Here is a 27,428-nt window from a genome sequence, read left to right as displayed (position 1 = left end):
TGGGATGACCCAGAGGGATGCTACAGGGAGGGAGGTGGGAGGGGGGTTCAGGATGGGGAACACATGTACACCTGTGGCGGATTCATGTTGATGTATGGCAAAACCAATACAATATTGTATTTAGCCTCCAATTAAAATAAATAAATTTATATTAAAAAATGTTGTGTTAGTTTTAGGTGTACAGCAAAGTGGTTCATTGTATACACATACATGTGTCTATTCTTCAAATTCTTTTCCCATTTAGGTTATTATAGAGTATTAAGCAGAGTTCCCTGTGCTGCACAGTATGTCCTTGTTGGTTATCCATTTTAAATATAGTAGTGTGCATATGAATCTGACCATTCTTAAGAGAAAATAGATGACTGCTTATATGACAGTTTAGACTATCCCATTGTGTGAAGGAGGCGAGACCAGGTAATTTTGTGAAGGTCCTCCCAGTTTGCTGATTTGCTGTGTGGGCTGTCAGGGTCCACACCTGCTCATGGCTTCTTTCTGCCCTCATGGGAAACAAGGACCCTGGGCTTATGCTGGGTCACTGAACCTTGAGCTGTTTATGCTATCATTCTCCTTCTAAGCTGCTGGTTTTTGATATTTAGAAATAACTTCCTTCTAACATTTGGCTTCAGTGAAATGGAGGGGGAGGAAATACTTAATTCGGGTGAGGTCCGATGCAATGTGTCCTAACAGGCTCTTTGCCCCGCCAAGTAGACCTTCATTTTCTATATCTGCCTGAATTTTTAATGTTAAAACATCACCTCCAATTATGCGTGGACCATGACTTTGGCTCATGACTCAGTTGAGTACTGCCTGCACAGCTCTTAACTTCTGGAAGTGTCTCATTACGCATGTATCACTGTACACATGTTGATGGACTCTTGTTTAGCAGCCCTCATCACAGCTGACAGACATTTCTCCTGAGTTCAGTGCAAGATGTTGTACCTGTATCATCAAACAGTGTTCCTTCATCAGAGCTCGAATCTGAGCTTGTTGCAAGGCAGTAGTAGATAGGTTAATGTTGCTAAGAAAGCCATAGAACATTTTCTACCTGTTTTTCTTTTGCTTCATCTGTTCATTTTTATCTTGAGTAATTTAATGATTTTGGTTTTCTACTTGGAATTTGTTATCTTTAAGAAACGGAGAAGGCAATGGCAACCCACTCCAGTACTCTTGCCTGGAAAATCCCATGGATGGAGGAGCCTGGTAGGCTGCAGTCCATGGGGTCACGAAGAGTTGGACACGACTGAGCGACTTCACTTTCACTTTTCACTTTCATCATTGGAGAAGGAAATGGCAACCCACTCCAGTGTTCTTGCCTGGAGAATCCCAGGGACGGGGGAGCCTGGTGGGCTGCCGTCTATGGGGTCGCACAGAGTCGGACACGACTGAAGCGACTTAGCAGCAGCAGCAGCATAAGGCAGTTAGGTTAATTTGCTCAATAAAAATATACCTCACAATTGAATGAAATATTATGATTAATGGTTAACAATAACTCTTATTAAAAGATATTTTATTTTTAAGAAGCCTAAGAATATGATGCACTTTGTTTAAGCTTAAATAAATCTATATCTAAAGGTGCCTCAGGGTATCTAAGCAAAGTAAACTTGTACAGGTTTTAGATGAGGCCATGTTTCCATGTCCTTTCAGTACAGATAATCAGGGTAAATTTCACTGTGGGGCTAAACCACAGACGACTAGATCAGGCACTGTAGACATAAAGAACTTTCAGAATTGTACAGGTGCTCACATAGCCATCACACACAGACCAGAATAAAACAAACAGCACAGCTGTTTAATCAACCTCCTTACTGGAGCATTTCCCAAAATACAGTCCTCTGTCTTCTATTCTGCTCACCTCCACTCCTATGGTTTCATGATTCATTTCCCAAGTTCAATTCCACAATTCAAATATTAATATTTTGCATTTCTCTTTGCCTCATGTTCAACAGACCTAAAAGAAAACCAACCTCAAAATCGTTGAGTTGGATGACATTGCAGGGGACATCCATTTTTTACTTTAATGGGCTACAGGAATGGCTTTTATAAAGCTTCCAACAGGGGGTTCTCTAACTCTCCTTTCACATCTCCAACTCTAGGGGACTCCCCTCTGCCCAGGGCACCCATTTTTGGTACCTTGCTTCCAATACCAGTACTAATTCTCTGTCCAGGTTTCCCAGCCAGGAAATGATACCATCTTCTTTTCATTTCCCAAGCCCCGCTTAAAGCCTGCACCATCTGATTGTTCCCCAAACCCCCATTTATAATCAGGTATAGGATGGGTCAGGCCTAATACTTTTAATCAGCTCCTTCTCCCAGTCCCATAATTCTTAGCACATAATAGGTCATCAATAATTAATTGCTAATTGATATTTTAAAAATATTAAGAGCTCAACCTTAGCAAGTGAAGGTTTCTTAATTTGAATTTTGTGCTTCATGTGATGTTTTTGACCAAATAGCCAGGTGAGAATTATATCATCAATTAGAATAAAGATACAGTTCCTTAGCAGATGAAGTGATAATGGTATAGTTTATACATCATTTAAAGACTCCTGTGGAGAGAAAAGTGCTGTATATAATGGGAAATGACATTTCAGAGAAGTTTTGGTAAAATCTACCCAGCTCACAGGAGAGAGATTATTCTTTTAAATTTCTCATGTTTTTCTTATCCTCTACTGTGCAGACCCTAGCTAGCTTTCCTAAAGCAAATAAATGATTTTCCCCGTTATACCAATAACAAATACAAATAACGGGAATTTTTCCCGTTATACCAATAAAATTTCATTAAAGATGCAAAAATTGAAACTTTGGCAGCCAATTTTGTTTTATTTTCAAATAATTTCAGTAGAATGGATAGAAACAAGATTTCCATATTTTACATGTCTTTTCTTAACATACCTGAAAACAGAACTAAAGATCAGTTATGTGCAGTTCATTAAGGCCCAGATTCCTTTCTGATCTGAGATACAGCATTAGAAGGAAACAGCTTAGAGGTGAGGCAACCACCAGTTATTAGATCAAATTTCCAAAAGCCATGCTGCTGGAGTGAAACTCGCTAAAAACAAGATGATTCATGCTGTTGTTTAGAAGCTGGACCACAGGAACCCATCGGAGTAGACTAATTCCCCTCACTTCTCACACTCCAGTTATAAACCTGTTAAATTCAGGGAATGCAGCATTAAGTTATTTGAGGACTGCTACTTCCCAGAGGATTCAGTGAGGTAGAAATTAATACAAAGGACAAGGAAGATTACTCTCTCCTATTTAAATCTTTAAAAACAATGAGCCTCTCAAAGGCTCACACAGATACTTAAACAGGCATGTACATGTACTTGTTTATAGCGGCACTGTTCACAATAGCCAAAAGGTGGGAACAGCCCATCAACAGATACATGGATAACTGGTATATACAATGGAATATTATTCAACCACAAAAGGAATAAAAGTACTGATACATGCTATAAGGTAGATGAACCTTGAAAACATTATGCTCAGTAAAAGAAGCCAGACACAAAATGTCACATATCATATGATTCCATTTATAGGAAATATCCAGAATAGATAAATCCATAGAGACAGAAGGCAGATTGGTGGTTGCCAGGGGCTGAGAGGAGGGGGAATGGGGAGAAACTGCTTAATGGGTAAGGAGTTTTACTTTGAAATGATGGAAATGTTCTGGAACTAGATAGATATGGTGGTTGTATAACACTGTGAATATACTAAATGCCACTGAATTGCTCATTTTAAATAGTTTATAAAAAAATGAGCTCATGTCTTAACCAGGTTCTTGCCTCTAGAACCCTCTTCACTGTACTTTGTGCTTACCTTGCACACCATGGATGTCTTTGCTCCAAGCCTAGCAGCTTGGACACACTGGTTGGCACCTTTCCCTCCAAAGCCAATAAAAAACTTATGTCCATGGATGGTTTCTCCAGTTTTTGGCAGACGAGAAGTAAGGCTATAATTTAAAAGAAAAAGAGGGGGGAAAAGCACATTGGAAACTGCAGTCAATTTGAGTTTTTCAGAAGACAGAGGGAAGTTTATCTGATGGAGCCCTGGTCTTAGCAGCCAGAACTACAAGCAGGAGCAAGAAGTATTCTCTTTTCCTTGAAGATAATATTCAGTAGTTTGTATCACTATCAAGAAGTCATCTGTTTGACAAAATTCCTCACTCTCATACCACTGTAGCTCTACTTCAGAGCACAACTCTTAGCGTCTGTACTGCATCAGGGTTGTTCATGGGTGCCTCTGTTTTCCTTCTCGTGGAACTCCAAGAGGGAAGTAACTTCATATTCTCGCTTCCCAATGCCCAGCACAGAACTTTATTCACAGTGGGACTTAAAAAATGGGACCAAGTTAATGTGTTCTGTTCAGGTTTATCTAGTCACTTACAAGAAGGAGGAAGTGTGCTATAATTCTGGTAACCATGTGTAAGACCTAAGGAGAAGAGGGAAGTTGCAAATCCAGGCATGAAACAATCTTATTTGTTTCCTTGGGGGTGGGGTGGAAGTAGGGTATTTAGATGGCAGGATTAGGTTTTAGTCCTAGTCCACCTGTATACCATCCATTTCATGCACTGACTCAAAAAGAGCATTAATCAAAAAAAAAAAAAAAGGATTCTAAAGATCTTAGTTTACAATTTTTACTATAGAAAATTCCAAACATAAAACTATAGAAACTGTTATAGTGACTTCCCCTAGCCCCATGTACCTATCACCCAGATTTGATTATTGTCAACTCAAAGCCAATCTTTTTTCAGTTTGTACCTTCACTGACATCTCCAAGTGCTAAGGATTTTTACTGACATGTTACTGCCTAGTGAGGATAGTATTAAGTGAGGCAGAAAGAGTAAAAGACTTTCTCTAGGATAACATTAAAGATATAAGATGTGAGGAAACAGTACCTTTGAAGAATAGACAACTTTAAAAGGAGAAAGAGTTCTGGGTATAGGGACAAGTGGAGAAGATGGACTCCAGCAGCATGAGGACTGCTCAGCTGGCCACAAAGAAGTGGGCCAAGGGCTGTGCATGTGTGTGTGCTAGGTCGCTTTAGTCATGTCCAACTCTTTGTGACCCTATGGACCGTAGCCCAACAGGCTCCTTTGTCCGTGGGGTTCTCCAGGCAAGAATATTGGAGTGGGTTGCCATGCTCTCTTCCAGGGGATCTTTACACCCCAGGGATTGAACCTGGGTCTCCTATATTAGCAGGTGGATCCTTTACCACCAGGGCCTGGAGCCAGTGGAGAGATAGCAGGCATTAACTAGCTTTAGACAAGAAGGAAAGGCCAAGAGATAAGTCCACAATAAGTCAACTGAGAACCTACTCTGCTTTAGCAGGTTAGAAATTTATATTCATTTCCCACATAGGCTGCAATCTAACAGAAGACAGTATCTTACTGTATTAGAGTAACAGAACAGTGCCAGTTCCTACAGGTCCCTAACAGCCTATTTGCAATGACTGATGCCAGGAACACATGATCATGTCAATAAAAACCAAGTTTGACCTGTGAACCTCCCTTATGAAGTTATAAAAGTCTCAATAAATTGGGCTAAAACATTGCTCGGTTCCCTAGCAATGCCCTGTCAAATATGGTTATTTGAGATTCAAAAGAGATTCATCAATAATTTGAAAACATCCCACTCTACTCCTCCCCTTTTCAATTCTATTTTTATCTTGGATTCTAAACGCATTTATAGTACCGATGGAAAAAATATACATCTACAAGGTTCACTTCTGAAAAAGGTACTCAATCAAGAGAAAAATGCTCTTAATGTAATGTTATTATCCTGTCATTTAATTTAGCAATGACAAGTGATGATGAGAGTTTGATTTGCATCAGAAATCTTAAGCACTTTAGGATTCTGTTATGAACAGGCAATGATGAGTAATCTGTGTGATTGAGTAACTGTGTGAATTCTTGGCTTATTGATGCTGCTACAAACAACATTCATAACAACCTTAAGAAGAAAAAAGTATCCAATGTGGCTAAAAACAGGCCGAAATAACTTAATTAGTAAGACTGTCACTAAATAAACTTATGACTTCCACTATATTTATACTTAGATCTGGGTCACAATTCACTGGTTTGAATTAAGTGTATTTTTTATTATCAACTGTGGGAAATCATGAAAAACATATCACCAGATTATTATTGGGATGTACGTGTTTGTGGGGGAGGAGTGAAGTCAAGGGTACAGCGTGTATGTGTTTGACGTGGGAGCAGATGGCTGAGATTTAAACTCATTTCTAAACAACTTATATTAACACAAGCACTGTACTGATTTAGCCATCACTTAAATTTCTCACTCCTTTGGAATGCTACTATTTTCTTTCCTGTCTGCATCTCTGTTCTACTCTTATCTCTTCCTCCCCTCAGTTGTCGCCTTTTCCAGTACGAGGACAGGGACCAATGTCTGTACCATCTTATCCCCATTTGCTAACTGGATGAACCTTTGTAAGAGTCTCTTCTTGTCTCTGAAGAGCAGCAGAACATGCCACCCCAAAATATGACTGTAGGAGTTGAGGACATGCCACTGCAAAATGTGCTGCTTTGGCATATTATCTGGAGTTGTGGGCACTTGAAAACCAGCAGATGCAGGGAGAGGTTTGCTCTTAACGCCCTTATAGGAACTCAGCTGTCATCAATCTCCTTCCTGGAATTTGATCAACCAGACGGGATGACTCTTGTCACAGGAAAGGAGAAGAGAAGTCAATACCACGCCTAGACAGCCTTTCTTGCAGACTATCACACCTCTCATCTATTTTTCTAAGGGCCATCAGTTCAGTTCAGTTCAGTCGTTCAGTCATGTCCGACTCTGCGACCCCATGAACCACAGCACGCCAGGCCTCCCTGTCCATCACCAATTCCAGGAGTCCACCCAAACCCATGTCTATTGAGCTGGTGATGCCATCCAACCATCTCATCCTCTATCGTCTCCTTCTCCTCCTGCCCTCAATCTTTACCAGCATCAGGGTCTTTTCAAATGAGTCAGCTCTTTGCATCAGGTGGCCAAAGTACTGGAGTTTCAGCTTCAACATCAGTCCTTCCAATGAACACCCAGGACTGCCGTCAGTCTGTCCTAAAAATCATTTACTGTCCCCTAAGGGTTCTACCAGGCTTCCCAGGTGGCTCAGTGGTAAAGAATACACCTGTCAATGCAGGAGACATGGGTCTGATCCCTGGTCCATGAAGATCCCCTGGAGGAGGAAATGGCAACCCACTCCAGTATTCTTGCCTGGAAAATTCCATGGACAGAGGAGCCTGGTGTCCTACAGTCCGTGGGGTTGCAAAAGAGTCAGACATGACGTAGACTAAAAACAATGAAGAGACCTACCACTCCCCTCTCCCTTCCCCATTAAGATGTTATTTAATCCCAAATTCTAAGTCACCTTGTGGATTCATTTCTTCCCCTGGATATCTCCCATGTATATCTGAGGGATACATGTTACTGAATTTCTGTTTTCCTCTTGCTAATCTGTCTTTCATTACAGGGGTCTCAGTCAAGAACTGAGAAAGGTAGAGGGAAGGTGGTTATTTCCTCCCCTACATCTCTTTTCCATGTCTCCCTTGTATGGCATCCTTTGTTTCTTCTTATTTGAAGATGTGGAGGTGTTGACAAATGGGGAAGAGGAGGCTGGGATGACTGTTCAATTGTCTGGCAATTACAATTCCATGTTTTCAAGACCTTGTCCACTGCATTCCCAATATCAGCAGCATTCCTTTTCTATTAATATAAGCAAGAACTGTAACTATCGTTCTTACATTCAGACATTAATTCAACAATTGTTAAATCAGTGTTTTCCAATGAACTTCTTACAGGGCAAAATCAGCTTGCTGACAATAAGATAAAATCTAACCATGATGCAAATAACAGAGGAGTGAAAAAACATGTTACAGAATAAGATTAGTATAACCTGATTCATGTTTCTTAAAAGGAAAAAGATACTATGTATATATCCTCTTATGATATGCAAGTGTATAGAAAATGAAATGTTAATGACAGATATCCATGAGAAAGATGGGAGTGGGGAAAGTACACGGAAATGTATGTACCAAGAATATCTTTGTGTTTTATGGGAAGCCACTTGTAACTATTTCAGATTTATCTGGCCTCCCTGCATCCCAGCACCAGTTGGCTTCTTGCAGGTGCAACCTAACAGAGCCTTGCCTTGGGCGACCCTCTCACCATTTCAGGGTTTCTGTTTCTGTTCTGGCTGTCCTGCAGGACAGAGAAATCTGTTAAAATACATCAAGTATCTTGGTATAGACGCTTCTGTTTCTTGGCTTCACTTTCTCTGGCTCTTGCTTCCTGGATTCTAGTCCAGCATCGAGGACGTGCACTCAAGCCTTTGTCTTATTGATCTGCTTTCTGCTGAACCCAGAGTAAGGCAGTTTATTGCTGATTTATTATTTTTTAAAAGTGAATGAGTTAAAGAGTGGAAAGTGGACTGGAGAGCAACTAAAAAATTAGTTATAAATGGGCAGAAGAATTTCTGAATTAAAGATCCTAATTTACTTTGAATTAGGTTTTTCTATCTTTTCTTTTCTTTATTAAAGCCATGAAGTTAAGGTCAGGTTCATGAAAGAACCTGCACAAAGTACTGTCCTCTGTATGAAAGCATCACCATGATTCTTCCCAATTCAAACATGAGCTCTCAGTAGGGTGTCAAAGACTGTACTCAAATAAGTACTCAAAGGAAAAAAAAAGGAAGTAGGACTGGTAGAAATATGGGCATCCCAGGTTGCTCAGTGGTAAATAATCTGCCTGCCAATGTAGGAGACTGGGGTTCAATTCCTGGATGGAGAATATTCTCTGGAGGAGGAAATGGCAACCCATTCCAGTATTCTTGCCTAGAGAATCCATGGGCAGAGCAGCCTGGCAGGCTACAGTCTGCAGAGTCACAGAGTTGGACACGACTGAGCATACACTGGTAGAAATACACTGTTGCTACCATTTTAATTTTTAAATAGTATAAATTTCTGAATGAAGGAGAAAACCAGTTATAAGAAATATATTTGAATTTAAAACAAATTTGTAGCTTTAAAATGTCATGATATTTCAAATTTGGACAGAAGGAAGAACCAATAAATGTTTAGAGGTTGTCCCCCAGTCTCCTGGGCCGTGAGAGGCCATGCAGTTAGAGCTTAGTTGTACAAGGCAGGAGGGCTGAGCCACTTACAGACTGCGTTACCTTTGACAGCTTTTCCCTCTTTGAACCAGATTTTTCTCTTGCAAAACAGGTTTAATAATACTTGTCAACTCCTTAAATGCCTGGGTTTTGTACTCTGAGTTATTTCACTGACAGGTATTATCAGAACAACTTATCAATTGCTTTTAACTTCTTGACAATGACGTCCCTGTTAAAGATTCTCACAGATGATTCATATTGAAGGAAGGAATGACCTGGTGAAACAGGGATGAGAAGTGTTTTGACCAAAGAGGTCACACTGATACTGACTCCAGCCAAAAGTTAAAGGATGTGCTGCTTTTTGGCTTTTGAATTCCATCCTTTCTTCTTTCAGGCTGCAAGCTTCTGACACATGGTATACCCCTGTAATGGGGGATTGTACCATTCGTTTTTACCCAGTTAACATTCATTATGCTCATTTATTATTCCTACAGCCTGTATTTTTCACCCATATCTATTCTTCTCAGCATTTGTGTATGTCACACTTACAAGCATAAGAGTAATTCCCAAACCAAGCTGGTGACAGCTATTTCTACCTTGTAAAAAGAACTTAGCCTCAAAACTAAAACTTCATTTTGTGGAGCCTAACCCTACATTTTCAGACATACACTTAAGATTTATTTAAGGAAATGAAACATGAATTAGGCTTTAAGTGCGTCTTAACTGATTTCCATTTCTAACTCTTTTCCTGGCTAAACAAGCCTGTGGCTAAAAAGTCATTTTCTCTGAAGATACAGCTACTCTTGAATCAATATAGATAAACAATATTCTAGTCAGAAGTGGCCAGCCTTTCAGCGTGTCATATACTTGACCCTTATTTATTTAAATTTTGCTTATGTGTGAAAAAGCATGCTAGTCATTGGAAGAGCCAGTAAAGCTTTAGCATGTTATGGTCTTCTTCCGTGTTATGGTCTTCCATGGCATTTCATTCACTACTCTGCTCAAATGTTACCTCCTCGGAGGGGCCTTCCCAGACCACCTTACAGGTGAGATACCTGTATCTAACTGAATTTTTGTGAAGTATTCATTCATTCATTTTGACAAGAAGCACTAAGTTTTTGAACCAGATCCAGGCTTTTAATTACTCATAACTGTGTTAGTTCTCTGTGTACCAATCCCCCGTGGGGTGAGGTGATGAGAAAAACCTTTAAATAGTGAGTTTTGGGAGCTGATGCAGGACAACCGCCACAGCTGCTGCTCCTCCTGCCCTCTAGGGTGGGATGGGCAGAGAGCGAGGGTGGGAGGGAAGGATGGGGAAGAACATGACCTACTGACCTTTGCTCTGCATTGTGAACCAATCCTCTTAGGGGAAAGGAGGGGGAGGTCTCTAGCTTTATAACCCCAAGAATGTAAATAAATGTATCCAAGGAAAAGTCTAAATCTCTCCAGAGGTCTCTGACTTTTAGGCTTTGTTTGGCATTCAAAAACAGTCTTTAATCCAAGTGCCAACAGACTTTCTCAGAAAGTCCTGATCGCACAGCAACGTGAAAACATTTATGGAGAACTGCTTCCCAACAATTTTCTTCATAGCAACACCACTGCCCAACATTACAGCACTCACTTCTGTCCTCTTGCCGTAGTTTCTTCAGGATTAATTGTACTCTATTTCTTCTTCACTATACTTCCCTGGTGGCTCAGTGGTAAAGAATCCGCGTGCCAACGCAGGAGACACAGAAGACCTGAGTTCAGTCCCTGCGCTGGGAAGACTCGCTAGAGAAGGAAATGGCAACCCACTCCAGTATTCTTGCCTGGAGAATTCCACGGACAGAGGAGCATGGTGGGCTACAGTTCATGGAGTCGCAAAGAGTCGGACACGATTGAGGGAGTAACAGTGATGTGTTATTGACTCTCTCTTTCTATTTTTAAAAAAGTGACTGATCTAGGATTTACAATATGCAGTTTAACTTGGTTTATTTCCCAATGTTACTAAACTACTTTACTTATAAATGTAATTTATAGTAGTATTCTTCCATTTCCCCTTCTTAACCTTTGTGCTATTCTTGGCATACATTTTACTTCGACATGATATAAACCTTACAATATTGTGTTATTTTTATTTGTCAACTGCCTTTTAAAGAAATTAAGAAATGAAGAAAATAACTCTTTGCATTTACCCAAAGATTTACCACTTTTGGGGCTTTTCATGCCTTTGAGTGCATCTGAATTTCCATTCAGTATTATTTTAGTTTCCCCTGAAGAACTTCCTTCAGTATTTACTGTAGTGCAGGTTTCTAGGAAGAAATTCTCTTGGCTGTTGTTTTTGTCTTTATTTTCCCATCGTATTTGAAGGATATAGATTTTATGTTGACAGTTTATTTTCCCAGTACTTGAAAGATTTCTTTTTTTTCTGGTTTGTATTGTTTCCCACAAGAAGTCTGCAATCAATTTTTGTTCCCCTTATGTAATGTGTATTTTTCCCTCTGGATACTTTTAGGAGTTTCTGTTTATAATTGGTTTGTAGGAATTTGATTACACAGTGTCCTTTGCTATGGTTTATATTGTTTATTCTTCTTTGGGTTCATTGAAATTATTAGATCTATGTGTTTATAATTTTTATAACATGTGAAAAAAATTCAGTCATTATTTCTTTAAATATTTTTTGTGCCTCTCCCACTATGTTTTTCTTCTTAGATTCCATTTACATACATGTTACACTGCTTGTCTCACATCACAGAAGCTTGTGCATTTTGCTCAGTCATTTTTTTCCCTCTATGTTTCAGTTTAGGTAATCTCTATTCTGTCTTCGAGCACAGTGATCCTTTCTTCCGTAATGTCTACTCTGCTGATAAACCCCTCCAGTGAATTTTTCATTTCAGATATTGCATCTTTCATTTCTTAAACCTCCATTTGCTTCCTTTATACATCTTCCACTTTTCTCCTCACTATATTCATGGTCCTCTTTAAATCACTGAGCATATTTATAAGGGCTCTTTTAAAATCCCTTTCTGCTAATTCCATTATCCTTGTTGTTTCTGTGTTAGTTTTGACTTTTATTTCTTGGTTATGCATAACATTTTCTTGATCCTTTGCATGTCCAGTGACTTTTGCCTGAATGATGAACATTGCAACTATTGTATCAATGAGTATCTTAATTTTGTTGTATTTTTCCAAAGGGTTGAACTTTGTTTTTGCAGGCAGCTAAGTTGTGAGTCTGTTTGTTCCTTTGAGGATTGTTTTTAAGAGTTGTTACACGGAGTATCAGATCAGATCAGATCAGTTGCTCAGTCATGTCCGACTCTTTGCGACCCCATGAATTGAAGCACGCCAGGCCTCCCTGTCCATCACCAACTCCCGGAGTTCACCAAGACTCACGTCCATGGAGTCAGTGATGCCATCCAGCCATCTCATCCTCTGTTGTCCCCTTCTCCTCCTGCCCCCAATCCCTCCCAGCATCAGAGTCTTTTCCAATGAGTCAACTCTTGGCATGAGGTGGCCAAAGTACTGGAGTTTCAGCTTTAGCATCATTCCTTCCAAAGAAATCCCAGGGCTGATCTCCTTCAGAATGGACTGGTTGGATCTCCTTGCAGTCCAAGGGACTCTCAAGAGTCTTCTCCAACACCACAGTTCAGAAGCATCAATTCTTCGGCGCTCAGCCTTCTTCACAGTCCAACTCTCACATCCATACATGACCACAGGAAAAACCATAGCCTTGACTAGACGAACCTTTGTTGGCAAAGTAATGTCTCTGCTTTTGAATATGCTATCTAGGTTGGTCATAACTTTCCTTCCAAGGAGTAAGCGTCTTTTAATTTCATGGCTGCAGTCACCATCTGTAGTGATTTTGGAGCCCAGAAAAATAAAGTCTGACACTGTTTCCCCATCTATTTCTCATGAAGTGATGGGACCAGATGCCATGATCTTCGTTTTCTGAATGTTGAGCTTTAAGCCAACTTTTTCACTTTCCACTTTCACTTTCATCAAGAGGCTTTTTAGTTCCTCTTCACTTTCTGCCATAAGGGTGGCGTCATCTGCATATCTAAGGTTATTGATATTTTTCCCAGCAATCATGATTCCAGCTTGTGTTTCTTCCAGTCCAGGGTTTCTCATGATGTACTCTGCATATATATAAGTTAAATAAACAGGGTGACAATATACAGCCTTGACATACTCCTTTTCCTATTTGGAACCAGTCTGTTGTGCCATGTCCAGTTCTAACTGTTGCTTCCTGACCTGCATACAAATTTCTCAAGAGGCAGATCAGGTGGTCTGGCATTCCCATCTCTTTCAGAATTTTCCACAGTTTATTGTGATCCATACAGTCAAAGGCTTTGGCAAGAGTAGCTTTTACTTCAGGACAAATTGATCTCTTTTACTAAATCCAATAAATGGTCCTTATTGGGTCTCTACTGAATGCTCCAGGAGTTCAACAATGTCTCTGGCTGGGCAGAACTCAACACCTCCCATTCCTGTATAATCTCTGGGACATGTTCAGTTTGCAGCTCTCCAGTAGGAGCCCAGTTTTGTGGCATTTCTTTTTTTTTAAACATTTATTTGGCTGTGCCAGGTTTTAGTTGTGGCACACAGCATCCTTAGTTGGGATGTGTGGGATCTAGTTCCCTGATCGGGGATCCAACCTGTGCTCCCTGCATTGGGAGCACAGTGTCTTAGCCATTGGACCACCAAGGAAGTCCCCAGTTTTGTGGAGTTTCTATGTATGTCCACTGAACATTTAGTAATAAAATCAAAGGGACTCCTATGCAGATTTATGGACCTTTCTCTGGTTAATTTCCTCCTTCTCAGTATGTGTTGCCATAAATTCTAGCCACTGTAGTCTTCCTAAATTATAAACTCAGTTTTCTCAGCTCATGAGAAAATGCCACCATGCTTTCCTTGAACTCCTCCTCTTTGTGCCATGGTTGGTAACGTGCTTCCAGGGCTCACCGTATTTGTTTCCTTAGTCTTCTGGATAATACTCCTGTTTGTCCAGTATCAGAAACAGTTGCTTCATAGGTTCTGTCCCATTTTCTAGTGGTTTATAGTGGTAAGATAAGTCTAGTATTAGTTATTCTAATATGGCCAGAAGTAAATATTTTTGAACGAATGGTCTTTACCTTAAAAGGTGCTTAGATAGTTCTTCCAATGTATACTGAGTCCTCTTCCAATAGAGGACCGAGTACAGAAGGCACCAGGAGAGGCACATAGGTCAAAGTATTAAAAACTTTAAAGTACCAGCTAATGTCAACTATTCCTATTCATATATGTGTGTATATATATATATATATATATATATATATATATGTATATATATACACACAACACATATATATGGCTTGCGCCTGCAAATGCCAGAGACATAAGAGATGCAGGCTTGATCCCTGGGTCGGGAAGATCCCCTGGAGGAGGGGATGGCAATCCACTCCAGTATTATTGCCTGGAGAATCCCTTGGACAGAGGAGCCTGGTAGGCTACAGTCCAGAGTTGCAAAGAGTTGGACACTACTAATGCGACTGAGCACACATACAAACACACATACATACGTAGCTCCTTACTCCCAGCTGAGAAAGTCCTGGAGAAAAAAGAAAAGCTTGGATAGGTAGGTGCAGAATGAGCTAATTTTGGAACTACAAGGTGCAAGAGGAGAGGACAGGAGAAGTACATACATGTCTATATGAGAGATCAGTAAGGGGGGACTGGACAAGATAGGATAGCAGAAAGGTATGTAGGATGAGGAAAGAACTATTGAAGCCAAAGCATTTATCAAAGTTCCTAATGAAAATGTTTTAATTCTTTGAAGAAGACAAGCAAAGTATGATAGTGACAAATAACTATAAAACCAATATTTTCTATTTTGCCAGTTAATTACAGTACATTTTAAATTTCAAAATGACTTCTGTCACCACCATTGTAATTTCTTGCCATCTGCTGCTGTGTATGCTAAGTCACTTCATTTGTGTCTGACTCTTTGCAACCCTGTGGACTGTAGCTCTCCAGGCTCCTCTGTCCATGGGATTCTCTGGGCAAGAATACTGGAGGGGGTTGCCATTTCCTTCTCCAGGGCATCTTCCCAACCCAAGGACTGAACCCATGTCTGCTGGGGCTCCTGCATTGAAGGCAGATTCTTTACGGCTAAGCCACCATTGTTTACCGTCTCCTATGAGTCTGCATTGGCAGGTGGGTTCTTTACCACTAGTGCCACCTGGAAAGTCCAGCTGTTAGGGGGATGAGCCTAAATTATAATTCCGGACTTAGAAATCCACTGCCGTGGTCTTTAAACCACTCAATACTACTTTGTTTCACAATCAACTTTCAATTTTTTAAAATGAAAACTTAAAAAAAATACTCTCTTAGCAATATAGTATTATTTCCTATAGTCACCCTGTTACACTACATCCTTACAACTTTTTTATAAGGGGCAGTTTGTTCCTTTTGAGCCCAGACCCATTTTGCCCACCCCTGAACCCCACCTCTGGCAACCAATAGTCAATTCTTTGTATCTATGAGCTTAGTTTTTAAATTAAAAAAAATTTTTTTAAAGATCCCACGTATAAGTGATATCTATTTATATTGTTGCAAATTTTAATTTTTTTCTTATGGCTGAATAATATCCCATTGTATATATGTATAACCACATTTTCTTTAACTGTTCATACATCAGTGGGCCCTTAGGTTGTTAGTTCTATTTTTAATTTTTTGAGGAACCTCCATTCTGTTTTTCAGAGTGGCTGCACCAATTTACATTCCCACCAACAGTGCACAATGGTTCCCTTTTCTCCAATGCTTATTTCTTGTCTTTTGATAATGGCCACTCTAACAGGTGTGAGATAATCCATTGTGCTTTTGATTTGTGCTTTTGATTTTCTTCATGATTAGTGATCATCATTAGTGACTGAGCATCTTTTCATGTACCTGTGGATCATCTACAGGTCTTTGGAAAAATGTCTGTTCAGAACTTCTGCCCATTTTTTAGTTGTGTGTTTATATATATATATATATATATATATATATATATGCTATTGAATTGTGTGACTTCTTTATATATTTTAGATATTTTCCCTCAATTTTGACTATAATACTGGACATTCAGTAGCTATAACATATATTTAACATTTTTATGAACATAGAAAACAGCAAGCTCTGTATTCAAAAAGACTTGTAGTTCATTGCATTCCTCTACTCCCTTTGACTGTGGCACCAAGTGATATTACACAGGAGAACAGTGGCCTCCACACAATGTCATAATAGATAATTGTTCATTCGGCTGCAGGATCTTCACTGCGTCATGAGGGATCTTTCCGCTGTGGTGCACACTCTCTAGTTGTGAGACGTGGGCTTAGTAGTTGTGGTGTGCGGGCTTAGTTGCTTCATGGCACGTGGAACCCTAGTTCCCTAACTAACCAGGGATCGAACCTGCATCCCCTGCATTGCAGGGCAGATTCTTAACCACTGGACCAGCAGAGAAGTCCCGATAAATGTTCATGCTTAAAATTTAACTTGTATGTTGAATCTCTTTGCATACGCTATTCCCTATGATTGGAAATTTCTTTCCCCTGCTTCTTTTTGGAGCCAGTCTATACGCGTCCTTTAAAATTCAACTCAGTTATTACGCCCTCTGGAAGTCTGAATGTAACTGTGTGGGTTAGCTGCCCTGCCTCTACTGTCTAGCAGTCTATGCATGTTATCTCTCATAGACTGTATCCCATCTGCTTCTGTATCACCATGGCCTAAGACTTTGCACATAAACACCAAGTGTCCAATAAACAGCCATTAAAATATACGTACATCGATAGTGCCAGATACCATTTCTTCTTCTTTTAAAAATATATTTATTTATTTGGCTGTGCCAGGTCTTAGTTGTGGCATGCAGGGTCTTTGATCTTAATTGCAGCATGTGGGATCTTTGTTCCCCGACCAGGGATGGAACTGGGCCTCCTGAATTGGCAGCATGGAGTCTTAGCCACTGGACTACCAGGGAAGTCCTCAGATACCATTCTTTGAGTGTTTGTAAGACAAACAGTGCACTAAGCATCTTAGGACTGCTAAGTCACTTAATCCTTACAATAACCCCAAGACAAGGTTATTATTTTCATTTCCATTTCACAGATAAGAAGAATGAGAATTAGATTAAAAAACATACCCAAGTTCACCCAGTAAAAGACAGAAGAGCTAGAATTCAAACCAAGGTTGGTCTGACTCCAAAACCCATATAAGATATTATGTACAAATGTATTTAATGTCCCTTGGAATTATTTACATTTCGTGTTTTTATAATTTCTCACATAATTTTTGGTAGCTGTACTTTTGAAGAACATTGGAATTTTGCAAGCTGAACCAAGATGGTAAGGTGGGAAAACCAAATAATGGTGTTCTTTTCCTTAGAGTTCAGAAGGAATTAAGTTGATGGATCAAAGAAGAAATCCAATGATATTTAGGAAGTAATAAAAACTAAGTTATAACAACAACAAAAAGTTACAAGCATACCTCAGAGATATTTCTGATTCAGATCCCAACCAGCACAATAAAACAAATATTACAATAAAGTGAGTCAGATGAATTTTTTATTTCCCAGTGCATGTAAGTTACCTTTATATTATACTGTAGTTTATTAACGTGCAATAGCATTACATCTAAAAAAAACAATATACCTACCTTAGTTAAAAATACTTCATTGCTAAAAAATGCTAACTATCATCGGAGCCTTCAGCGAGTCATAATCTTTTAGCTGGTGGACTGTCCTGTCTCGATGTTGATGGCTGCTGACTGATCAGGGTGAGATAGCTGTGGCAATTTCTTAAACTAGGACAACAATAAAGTTTGCCACATCAATTGACTCTTCCTTTCATGAACGGTTTCTCTTTACAGTGTGCAGTGCTGTCTGATAGCATTTTGCCCTCAGCAGAACTTCTTTCAAAATGAGTCAATCCTTTCAAACACTGCTGCTACTTTACCAGCTAAGTTTATGTAATATTCTAACCCCCTTGTTATTGTTTAAACAGTCTTCATAGCATCTTTACCAGGAGTAGATTCCATCTCATGAAACCACTTTCTTTGCTCATCCACAAGCAACAGCTCCTCATCTGTTCAAATTTTGTCATGAGATTGCAGCAATTCAGTCATATTTCAGGCTCCATTTCTAATTCTAGTTCTCTTGCTATTTCTACCACATCTGCAGTTACTTCCTCCATTGAAGTCTTAAACCCTCAAAGTCATTCATTAGGGTTGGAATCAACTTCTTCCAAACTCCTGTTAATGTTAATATTTTGACCTCTTTCTATGAATCACAAATGTTCTTAACAGCATCTAGAATGGTGAATCCTTTCCAGAAGATTTTCTATTAACTTCGCCCAAATTTATCAGAGGAGTCACTCTGGCAGGTTTAGCCTCATGGAATGTATTACTTAAATAATAAGATGTAAAAGTTGAGATTACTCCTTGATTCATGGGCTGCAGAATGGATGCTGTGTTAGAAGGCATCTCGAAACATTAATCTCATTGTAAACAACGGTAATCTCAGTGTATATCTTCATCAGAGCTCTTGGGTGACCAGGTACACTGTCAATGAACACTAATATTTTGAAAGGATTTTTTTTTTTCCCCTGAGCAGTAGGTCTCAATAGTGAGCTTAAATAGATGTTGTAAACAGACGTCCTGTCATCCAGGCTTTGTTGTTCCATTTACAGAGCACAGGCAGAGTGGATTTAGCCTAATTCTTAAAACACCTAGGATTTTCAGAACAGTACATGAGCACTAGCTTCCACTTTGAGTGGCCAGATGCATTAGCCCCTAATAAGAAAGTCAGCCTGTCCTTTGAAGCCAGGCATTGACTTCTCTCTAGCTATGCAAGTGCTAGATGGTATCTTTTAACATGCAGCTCTTTTGTCTGCACTGACAATCTTATGCTTAGTGTAGCCACCTTCTTATGATCTTAGCTAGATCTTCTGGATAACCTGCTGCAGCTTCTAATCAGCACTTGCAGCTTCACCTTGCACTTTGATGTTATGGAGATTGCTTCTTTCTTTAAACATCATGAACCAACCTCTCTGCTGGCTTCAAATGTTCCTTCTGCAGCTTTCTCACTTCTCTCAGACTTCATAGGATTGAAAAGATTAGGGCCTTGCTCTGGATTAGGCTATGGTGTAAGGGAATATTGTAACTGGTTTGATCTTCCATCCAGAACACTAACATTTTCTCCATATCAGCAATAAAACTGTTTTGCTTTCTTATTATTTTATGTGTTCACAAGAGTGAACTTTTAATTTCCTTCAAGAACTCTTCCTTGGCAGTCAAAACTTGGGTAACTTTTTGACACAAGAGGACCATCTTTCAACCTCTCTCTGCTTTAGACATGCCTTCCTCATTCTGCTTAATCATTTCCAGCTTTTGATTGGAGCCTGAAATATGACAGAGAGATGTGTGACCCTTTCACCTGAACACTTGGGAGGCCACTATAGGGTTATTAATTGGCCTAATTTAAATATTGTTGGTTGTCTCAGGAAACAGGGAGGTGTGAGGAGAGGGAGAGAGACGGGAGAATGGCCGGTCAGTGGAGCAGTCAGAACACACAAAATATTTATCAAGTTTGAAGGCTTATATGGATGTGATTCAGCAGCTCAAAACAATTACAATAGTAACATCAAAGATCCCTGATCACAGATCACAGTAACAAATACAATCATAATGAAAAAGTTTGAAATAGTGCAAGAGTTACGAAAATGTGACACAGAGACATGAAATGTGCAAATGCTGTTTAAAAAGTAGCATTGACAGACTTTCTCCACACAAGGTTGATATAAAATTTTTGTTTGTGAAAAACATATCTGTGAAGCACAATAAAATGATGTTATACTTGTACTGAAGAACTGCTTATAATCTTTGGAAGCCTGAAGGACTTTAGAGTTGAGTTTAAGAGTTTTGGCAGAGTACAGCTGACCCTCGAACAACTAGCTTGAACTGTGTGGGTCCACTTATAGTCAGATTTTTTTCACTAAATACACACTGTTGTGCCTCATGACCTGTAGTTGGTTGAGTCCACGGATGTGGAACCATAGATATGGGGCGGGGGGGTGGGGCTTAACTCCTGCAGTATTCAAGAGGCAAGTGTACTTATTTGCAAACAGGTAACTGACAATTTAGATATGTTATTTCTCACTTGAAAAATGAAGATTTCTAATTTAGAAAAAAATTAATATTATTGCTATCACAGTCTATGGATTATATAGCATTTTAAACTAGTGGTAAAAATCAAGATGTAAAATATAATATGTAAAAGGTTCTTAAAAACAGCTGCACAAGTTACTTTCTGCAACATTACGGAAGAGTTGCATTAGAAAAAAATTTTGGCCACAGAGGAAAAGCCAGTATCTAAAATGTGATATATTTGGGAAACAAACTAAAAACAAAACAAAACACCTCCAAGCCCCCCAAAAATCCAAACCCCAAACAAAACTCCCAAATTTTGTTTAGAAAGCAAATTGACCATATACATACAAAGATCATTTATACCTGCCTGCCTTCTGCAGATATACAAGAAATGCCCCAAGTCAAGCTAGTATTACAAAAATTGTGAAGAAAGTAAAGATAGATGGAGACATTTAAAGTGCTCACATGAAGATTTTAAGAAGATAATCAGTTGTCATAAGAACTTTGCACAATTCAAAGAAATCCTCCCCTGTGACCTTTGTTGTATGACCTTATCCTACAACGAAAAGGGTAACTCATCACCATGTAGAGAATACTAACATGAGATTAAAATTATATCCAATGAGGCAGACTTTGACTTAGTAGTATTCTTGCCTGGGAAATCTCATGGACTGAGGAGTTGGCGGGCCACAGTCCACGGGGTCACAAAAGAGGTGGACATGACTGAGCAACTGCATGTAACTATGGAAGAAATACATTGGAATCATCTCAGACCTGTTTGGGATACTTAGTTCAACTGTCAGCACACATTAATTATGTTATTATATTCCAGGCTCTGTCTTGAGGTTCTGGGGACATCCATACCCTGTTGTCACCGAGCTTACAGTCAAGTGCTAACACTGTAAGCTTACTCTCAAAATGGAGGAAGATCCAGCCACTTAACTACGAGGTAACTATCCTTAGCAGAACTCATGTAATTCAAGAACTGATATCCATTGTGTCACTGTTCTGTGACACAATGTGTCAGGAGTTAACACTCTGTATTATCACAGCTGAGAGACTGTATAACCAGGTATTTGCTGTTATTTAGTTGTTAAGTCATGTCTGACTCTTTGCGACCCCACGGACTGCAGCATGCCAGGCTCCTCTGTCCATGAGATTTCCCATAACCAGGTATGGTGTCACTTAAAAACTGATGTGCTCATCTGTGCCAAGGATGACTCCCCAGGGTCAGGAATAACCCTACTCCCATTCTCTCAAAGGGTAATTTCTCCAAAGAATTGAGTGTGTTTTTCCACATTCACATGACTTCACAGTTCCTGGTTTTATTGATTAATCACTATTCTCTACCCTGGTGGCATATAAAAATCTATGGTGGTAGGATGGGAGGGAGAAGGGAGGCTCAAGAGGGAGGGGACATATATATAATTATGGCTGATTCACGTTATTGTATAGCAGAAACCAATACAACATTGTAAAGCAATTATCTTCCAATTAAAAAATAAAAACATATTTTTTCTCTCTGCAAAAAAAAAAAAGAAGTTAAGATAACTGGGCTTCCCTAGTAGCTCAGACAGTAAAGCATCCACCTGCAATGCAGGAGACCTAGGTTCGATCCCTGGGTCAGGAAGATCCCCTGGAGAAGGAAATGGCAACCCACTCAAGTATTCTTCCCTGGAGAATCCCCATGGAAGCTGGTGGGCTACAATCCATGGGGTCACAAAGATAATTGTAAAGATGATTAGTTATTAAATACTTCTCTATCTTTATTGATCACCTTAAAAAAAATCTATGGGAGCAATTTATTTAAAAAATTTTTGATAACTGGGCCCTATCCCTGGAAGTCTAGTTTAATTGATTCTAAGGGCAGCCAGTGTTGAGACCTTTTTCTTCTTCATTTCCACAGTGTCTTATGCTAGCTGGAGTCAATTTTCTAGCTCTACTTTCACTTTTACTCTGTTCCTTTGCTAGAGAAAGAACTCTCTTTCATTTTAGACTCCTCACAATTTTTTTTTTTCCCCTCTGAACACTCTCATTTAAAATCTCAAAGGGAGGGCAACAGAATAATGGACAAAAGACATATGGACGGCCAATTCTCGAAAGAAGAAGTACAAACCAACAAACATCTGAGAAGAAACTCAATCTCACTAGTAGTAAAACAAGAGAACATTTATCACCTTTCATACCAGCAGTGTGTTGGTTAGTTTTCTAGGAAATAGGTGTTTCTCACATTGCTGGTGGGAGTGTATTTCAGAACACTTTTTATGAAAGCAAATTGGCAATATATTACAAAAATATTATTTCCCTTGATCTAGAGATTCTACATATAGAATTTTCCTAAGGGAAAGGAATCAAGTCCAAAAGATAAGAGTTCAAAGAAGTTTATCAAAGCAAATAGATCAACTAACAGATACAAATTTAGGACACTGTATCTTCAAGTAATACAGTGGTGAAACCATGCTGTTGCTGAGTGTGCGGCTAGTGGAGAAGGTGTGAGGTTTACTGAGCTCCTCTTCTGCACAGACATCCCCTCCCCCACCGAGCATAGACTTGTAACATGTATGCATGCACAAGGGAGATACATAATCGCATAAGAGGACACAAAAGAGGGATTACCAGGCAGGACCTGCCTCCTGAGAAACCTGTATGCAGGTCAGGAAGCACCAGTTAGAACTGGACATGGAACAACAGACTGGTTCCAAATAGGAAAAGGAGTACATCGAGGCTGCATATTGTCACCCTACTTATTTAACTTATACGCAGAGAACATCATGAGAAACGCTGGGCTGGAGGAAGCACAAGCTGGAATCAAGATTGCTGGGAGAAATATCAATAACCTCAGATATGCAGATGACACCACCCTTATGGCAGAAAGTGAAGAAGAACTAAAGAGCCTCTTGATGAAAGTGAAAGAGGAGAGTGAAAAAGTTGGCTTAAAGCTCAACATTCGGAAAACTAAGATCATAGCATTCAGTCCCATCACTTCATGGCAAATAGATGGGGAAACAGTGGAAACAGTAGCTGACTTTATTTTTGGGGGGCTCCAAAATCACTGCAGATGGTGATTGCAGCCATGAAATTAAAAGACGCTTACTCCTTGGAAGGAAAGTTATGACAAACCTAGACAGCATATTAAAAAGCAGAGACATTACTTTGTCAACAAAGGTCCATCTAGTCAAGGTGATGGTTTTTCCAGTGGTCATGTATGGATGTGAGAGTTGGACTATAAAGAAAGCTTCTGAGTGCCGAAGAATTGATGCTTTTGAACTGTGGTGTCAGGGAAGACTCTTGAGAGTCCCTTGGACTGCAGGAGATCCAGCTAGTCCATCCTAAAGGAGATCAACCCTGGTTGTTCATTGGAAGGACTGACGTTGAAGCTGAAACTCCAATACTTTGGCCGCCTGATGCGAAGAGCTGACTCATTTGAAAAGACCCTGATGCTGGGAAAGATTGAGGGCAGGAGGAGAAGGGGATGACAGAGGATGAGATGGTTGGATGGCATCACCGACTCGATGGACATGAGTTTGGGTAGGTTCCGGGAGTTGGTGATGGACAGAGAGGCCTGGTGTGCTGCAGCTCATGGGGTCACAAAGAGTCAGACATGACTGAATGACTGAACTGAACTGAAATGAATTAGGCAGCAGCTAAAAATAAGAGACAAAAGAAAAAAATCTTACCCAGATTTTATAAACTGGAATAGAAAAAGGAGGCTTAAACAGGTAAGATGAAAAGTGGGCAGTTTAAAAAGAAATGCAAGATAGGAGAGGAAGTGTACAATTGCTATAGAAAATAATATGGTTCCTCAAAAAATTAAACAGAATTACCATATGATCCAGCACTTCCAGGTACATACCCAAAAGAACTGAAAACAAAGGACTTGGAACAGATATTTGTACAGCCATATTTCATAGTAGTAATATTTACAGTAGCAAAACTGGAAGCAACGCAGTGTCCATCGATGGATGAATGGATAAACAAAACGTGGTGTCTACACACACTGGAATATTATTCAGCCTTACAAAGGAAGGAAATTCTGATACATGCTAAAACACAGATAAACCTTAAAGATGTCATGCTAAGTGAAATAAGTCAGTCACAAAACGACAAATACTGTATGATTCCACTTATTCATGAGGTACATAGAAAAGTTGAATTCATAAAGAAAAGTAGAATGGTGGTTGCCAGGGGCTGGGGGGGGAGGGGCGGTGGAGTTATTATTTAAATGAGTACAAAGTTTAGGTTTGGGAAGATGAACAGTTTTTAATTATGGGCTTTTTGAGTTAGTGGTTCTCAACCCTGATGCATATTAAAATTATCAGAAAGTAATCCAAAAAAACCCAAGGGGGACTCTGTCTAGCTGGAGGAAATCGACCAGGTAGGGTGGGTCTATTTTTAAATTTTCCCTGCTGCAGCTAGGGTGGCAAAGACTGGTGTAGGCCAGAGGAAATAAAATATTGTGATTTTTCTATAACTTAAGAAAATAAGTTCTGGAGATGGATGGTGATGATGGTTGAATGTACTTGATACCACTGAACTGTGTACTTAAAAGTGGTTAAAATAATTTTATGTCTAGTGTATTTTACCATAATTTAAAAAAATCTGAAGAAAAAAAAACCTCTAAAGGACAATATTAAGCCCTTTGATACAGGTAATTGCATTATTTGCTTTTTCTTCCTTGCAAGGAAACTGTTCCCTAGTAGGATTTTGAATTCCTCCTTATCTCTTGCAAATAAATGTCAAACTGCTGAAATGCTACTCTAACCTTCACGATAATGTGTTAGTATCTGAGAGTCATGGAGAAGGCAATGGCAACCCAGTCCAGTACTCTTTCCTGGAGAATCTCATGGACGGAGGAGCCTGGTAGGCTGCAGTCCATGGGGTCGCAAAGGGTTGGACATGACTGAGCGACTTCACTTTCACTTTTCACTTTCAAATAGGTAAATTTTAATCCTGGCTCCAACCTTTATAGGTTGGGGCCAGATCACTTAAGTCTTCCCAAGTCTTGTTTCCAATAATTAAAATGAACAGGGTAGCAGACAAAAAAGAACTGACTCAAAGTCTCTAGTTTCATGGTATTTAAGTTTCCAAACCACACTTTTGCTACATTACAAATATCTCTGTTACATGGGTAGTTGAGTTTGTATAGTTTCTGTGTTTTTAAAATTATTGGTGTATTTACTATCTTAGTTTCATTATCTCCAATAAGCAGTTGTGAATTTCCTGAGCCAACTTTGTCATTAATTTCTCCATTATAATTATAAAAGCCTATCAGTGTTTTTTCTTAAATCTCAAAGCCAAATTTAGGATTCACTCACTCCCACCCCCTGCCCCCCTACTCCCTGCCAGGAGGGATTTGACTGCCTTATAGTTACTTGATAACACTTACTTTGATTTTTTCAGGAGTAGAATCCTTTTCCCTGCTAAAAAGCATGAAACCTAGAATTCTTTCGTTCCACAAAGTGCGATTCTTTCTAAGAACTCCACTTTCCAGGTCTTGTCAGTGTGGGAAAGCTAACAGGGTTTGCTCATAAAGAAGAAGCTTGACTCATGCCCATTTTACTTAACAGATGTTTTGAAGTCTTTTACTCCCCAAGTATTTAACTTTTTTCCTCTTCTTTACTTCTCACTACTGTCTTAGTTAAGGCCCCTATCAACTCTTGTGAAGACCACTGCTTTCCCTTGGGTGTCTCTTGTCTTCAGGGACAAGATCTTTGATGGCTTCCAAACATTGCCTTTTTTTACATCTGCCTTTGGCACTGAGTAAGCTAAGTGAAATGCAAACCTGACCTTGTCATTTCTATACTTTGAATCCTTCACTGGCTCTCCGAGCCTACAAAGTAAGACCCAAGCACCTTAGCATGGCTGATGGGGCCTTTAATTGACACCTTTTATCTGATGCTCAGTGTACAGTGAACAGACCCAGTGGTTGCTGTCCCTGGCACACCCATGCATACCCACAGCCATGACTTCATTCCTGTGTGACCATCCCAACTGGCCAGGATGTCCTCCCTTTTCAAGACTTGGCTGGGGAGGCATCTTATCCAGGAACATTCCTCTGTGCTCCCACAGAACCTGCAGGTACTGAGCCCATCATACTACAATGATCTGCCTCTGTGTCTGCCAACTTCTTTGGTCTGTAAGTTCTTCAGGAACCTGTTACACTATGGCCATGTTACACCAATTGCAGTATCCCCAGCACTTAGCAGTCTCAGCATTTCAATATTAAATATAAGTAATCAAAATACTGGAGCACATTCATCACAAAGCCCACCTCACTGTGCTCTCCTCACCATGCAGACACTAGGGCATGAAGAGCTGGCCAAGGAATAGATCGCTAAGTGAAAGTTGCTTAGTTGTGTCCGACTCTTTGCAGCCTCATGGACTATACAGTCCATGGAATTCTCTTGGCCAGAATACTGGAGTGGGTAGCCTTTCCCTTCTCCAGGGGAATCTTCGCAACCCAGGGATCGAATCCAGGTCTCCTGCATTGCAGGTGGATTCTTTACCAGCTGAGCCACAAGGGAAGCCCAAGAATACTGAGGTGGGTAGCTTGTCCCTTCTCCAGGGGATCTTCCTGACCCAGAAATCAAACCAGGGTCTCCTGCATTGCAGGCGGATTCTTTACCAACTGAGCTACCAGGGAAATCCCAAGTATAATAATACCAAGCAATAGGTGCTCTTTCTTTGTCACATGCAATTTACCTTTTAACATGTATTTTCTTTGAAGGGACCAAAATTTGCAAATTTCCCATGCATGATTGCTTTTGAATTTAGAGAATTCAATTGACAGAAACATGTTCAATGAAATTTTAATTGAAATATTGATTTGTAACTGATAAGCAACTTTCAAGGCCAATTTAAGGAGCAGAAAGAATAATGATGATATGATATTCTTCTTATATTGGGAATGCACGATACTTCTTGGACCAACATTACTTTGGCTTTTACTTTCCTGAAAATGTGACTGCTAGGGAGATCTTTCTGTTCTAAATACAAGAAGGTTTTGTGGAAGGCAGGTTAGAAGGTACTATAATTCGCCAAACACATATAACCTTTCTAGGTATAATATAAAATTTTGCCTTTTTTTTTTTTTGTAATCGAGGTCCAGGATTTCATCCACTTTGGATCTAAAAAGCTTCTAAATTCACTTCTGCCACCATCCAATTAAA

At 39.7% G+C, this 27,428-nt stretch overlaps 1 protein-coding gene across 2 annotated transcripts in view; it reads right to left on the bottom strand.

Moving 5' to 3' along the window:
- RBKS (ribokinase) overlaps positions 1-27,428 on the bottom strand; it is a 94,892-nt gene that overhangs the window by 60,842 nt on the left and 6,622 nt on the right. For both annotated transcript variants that reach the window (XM_019970495.2, XM_019970494.2), the window contains exon 2: positions 3,820-3,952. In XM_019970495.2, coding sequence (XP_019826054.2) covers positions 3,820-3,952 — 133 coding nt within the window. The remainder of the gene's footprint in view (positions 1-3,819; positions 3,953-27,428) is intronic.

This window comes from Bos indicus, chromosome 11, assembly GCF_029378745.1.
Source record: "Bos indicus isolate NIAB-ARS_2022 breed Sahiwal x Tharparkar chromosome 11, NIAB-ARS_B.indTharparkar_mat_pri_1.0, whole genome shotgun sequence".
NCBI classification, from domain to species: domain Eukaryota; kingdom Metazoa; phylum Chordata; class Mammalia; order Artiodactyla; family Bovidae; genus Bos; species Bos indicus.
The sequence above is the reverse complement of the archived record's forward strand: the minus strand, read 5'-3'. Positions and strand labels throughout refer to the sequence as shown.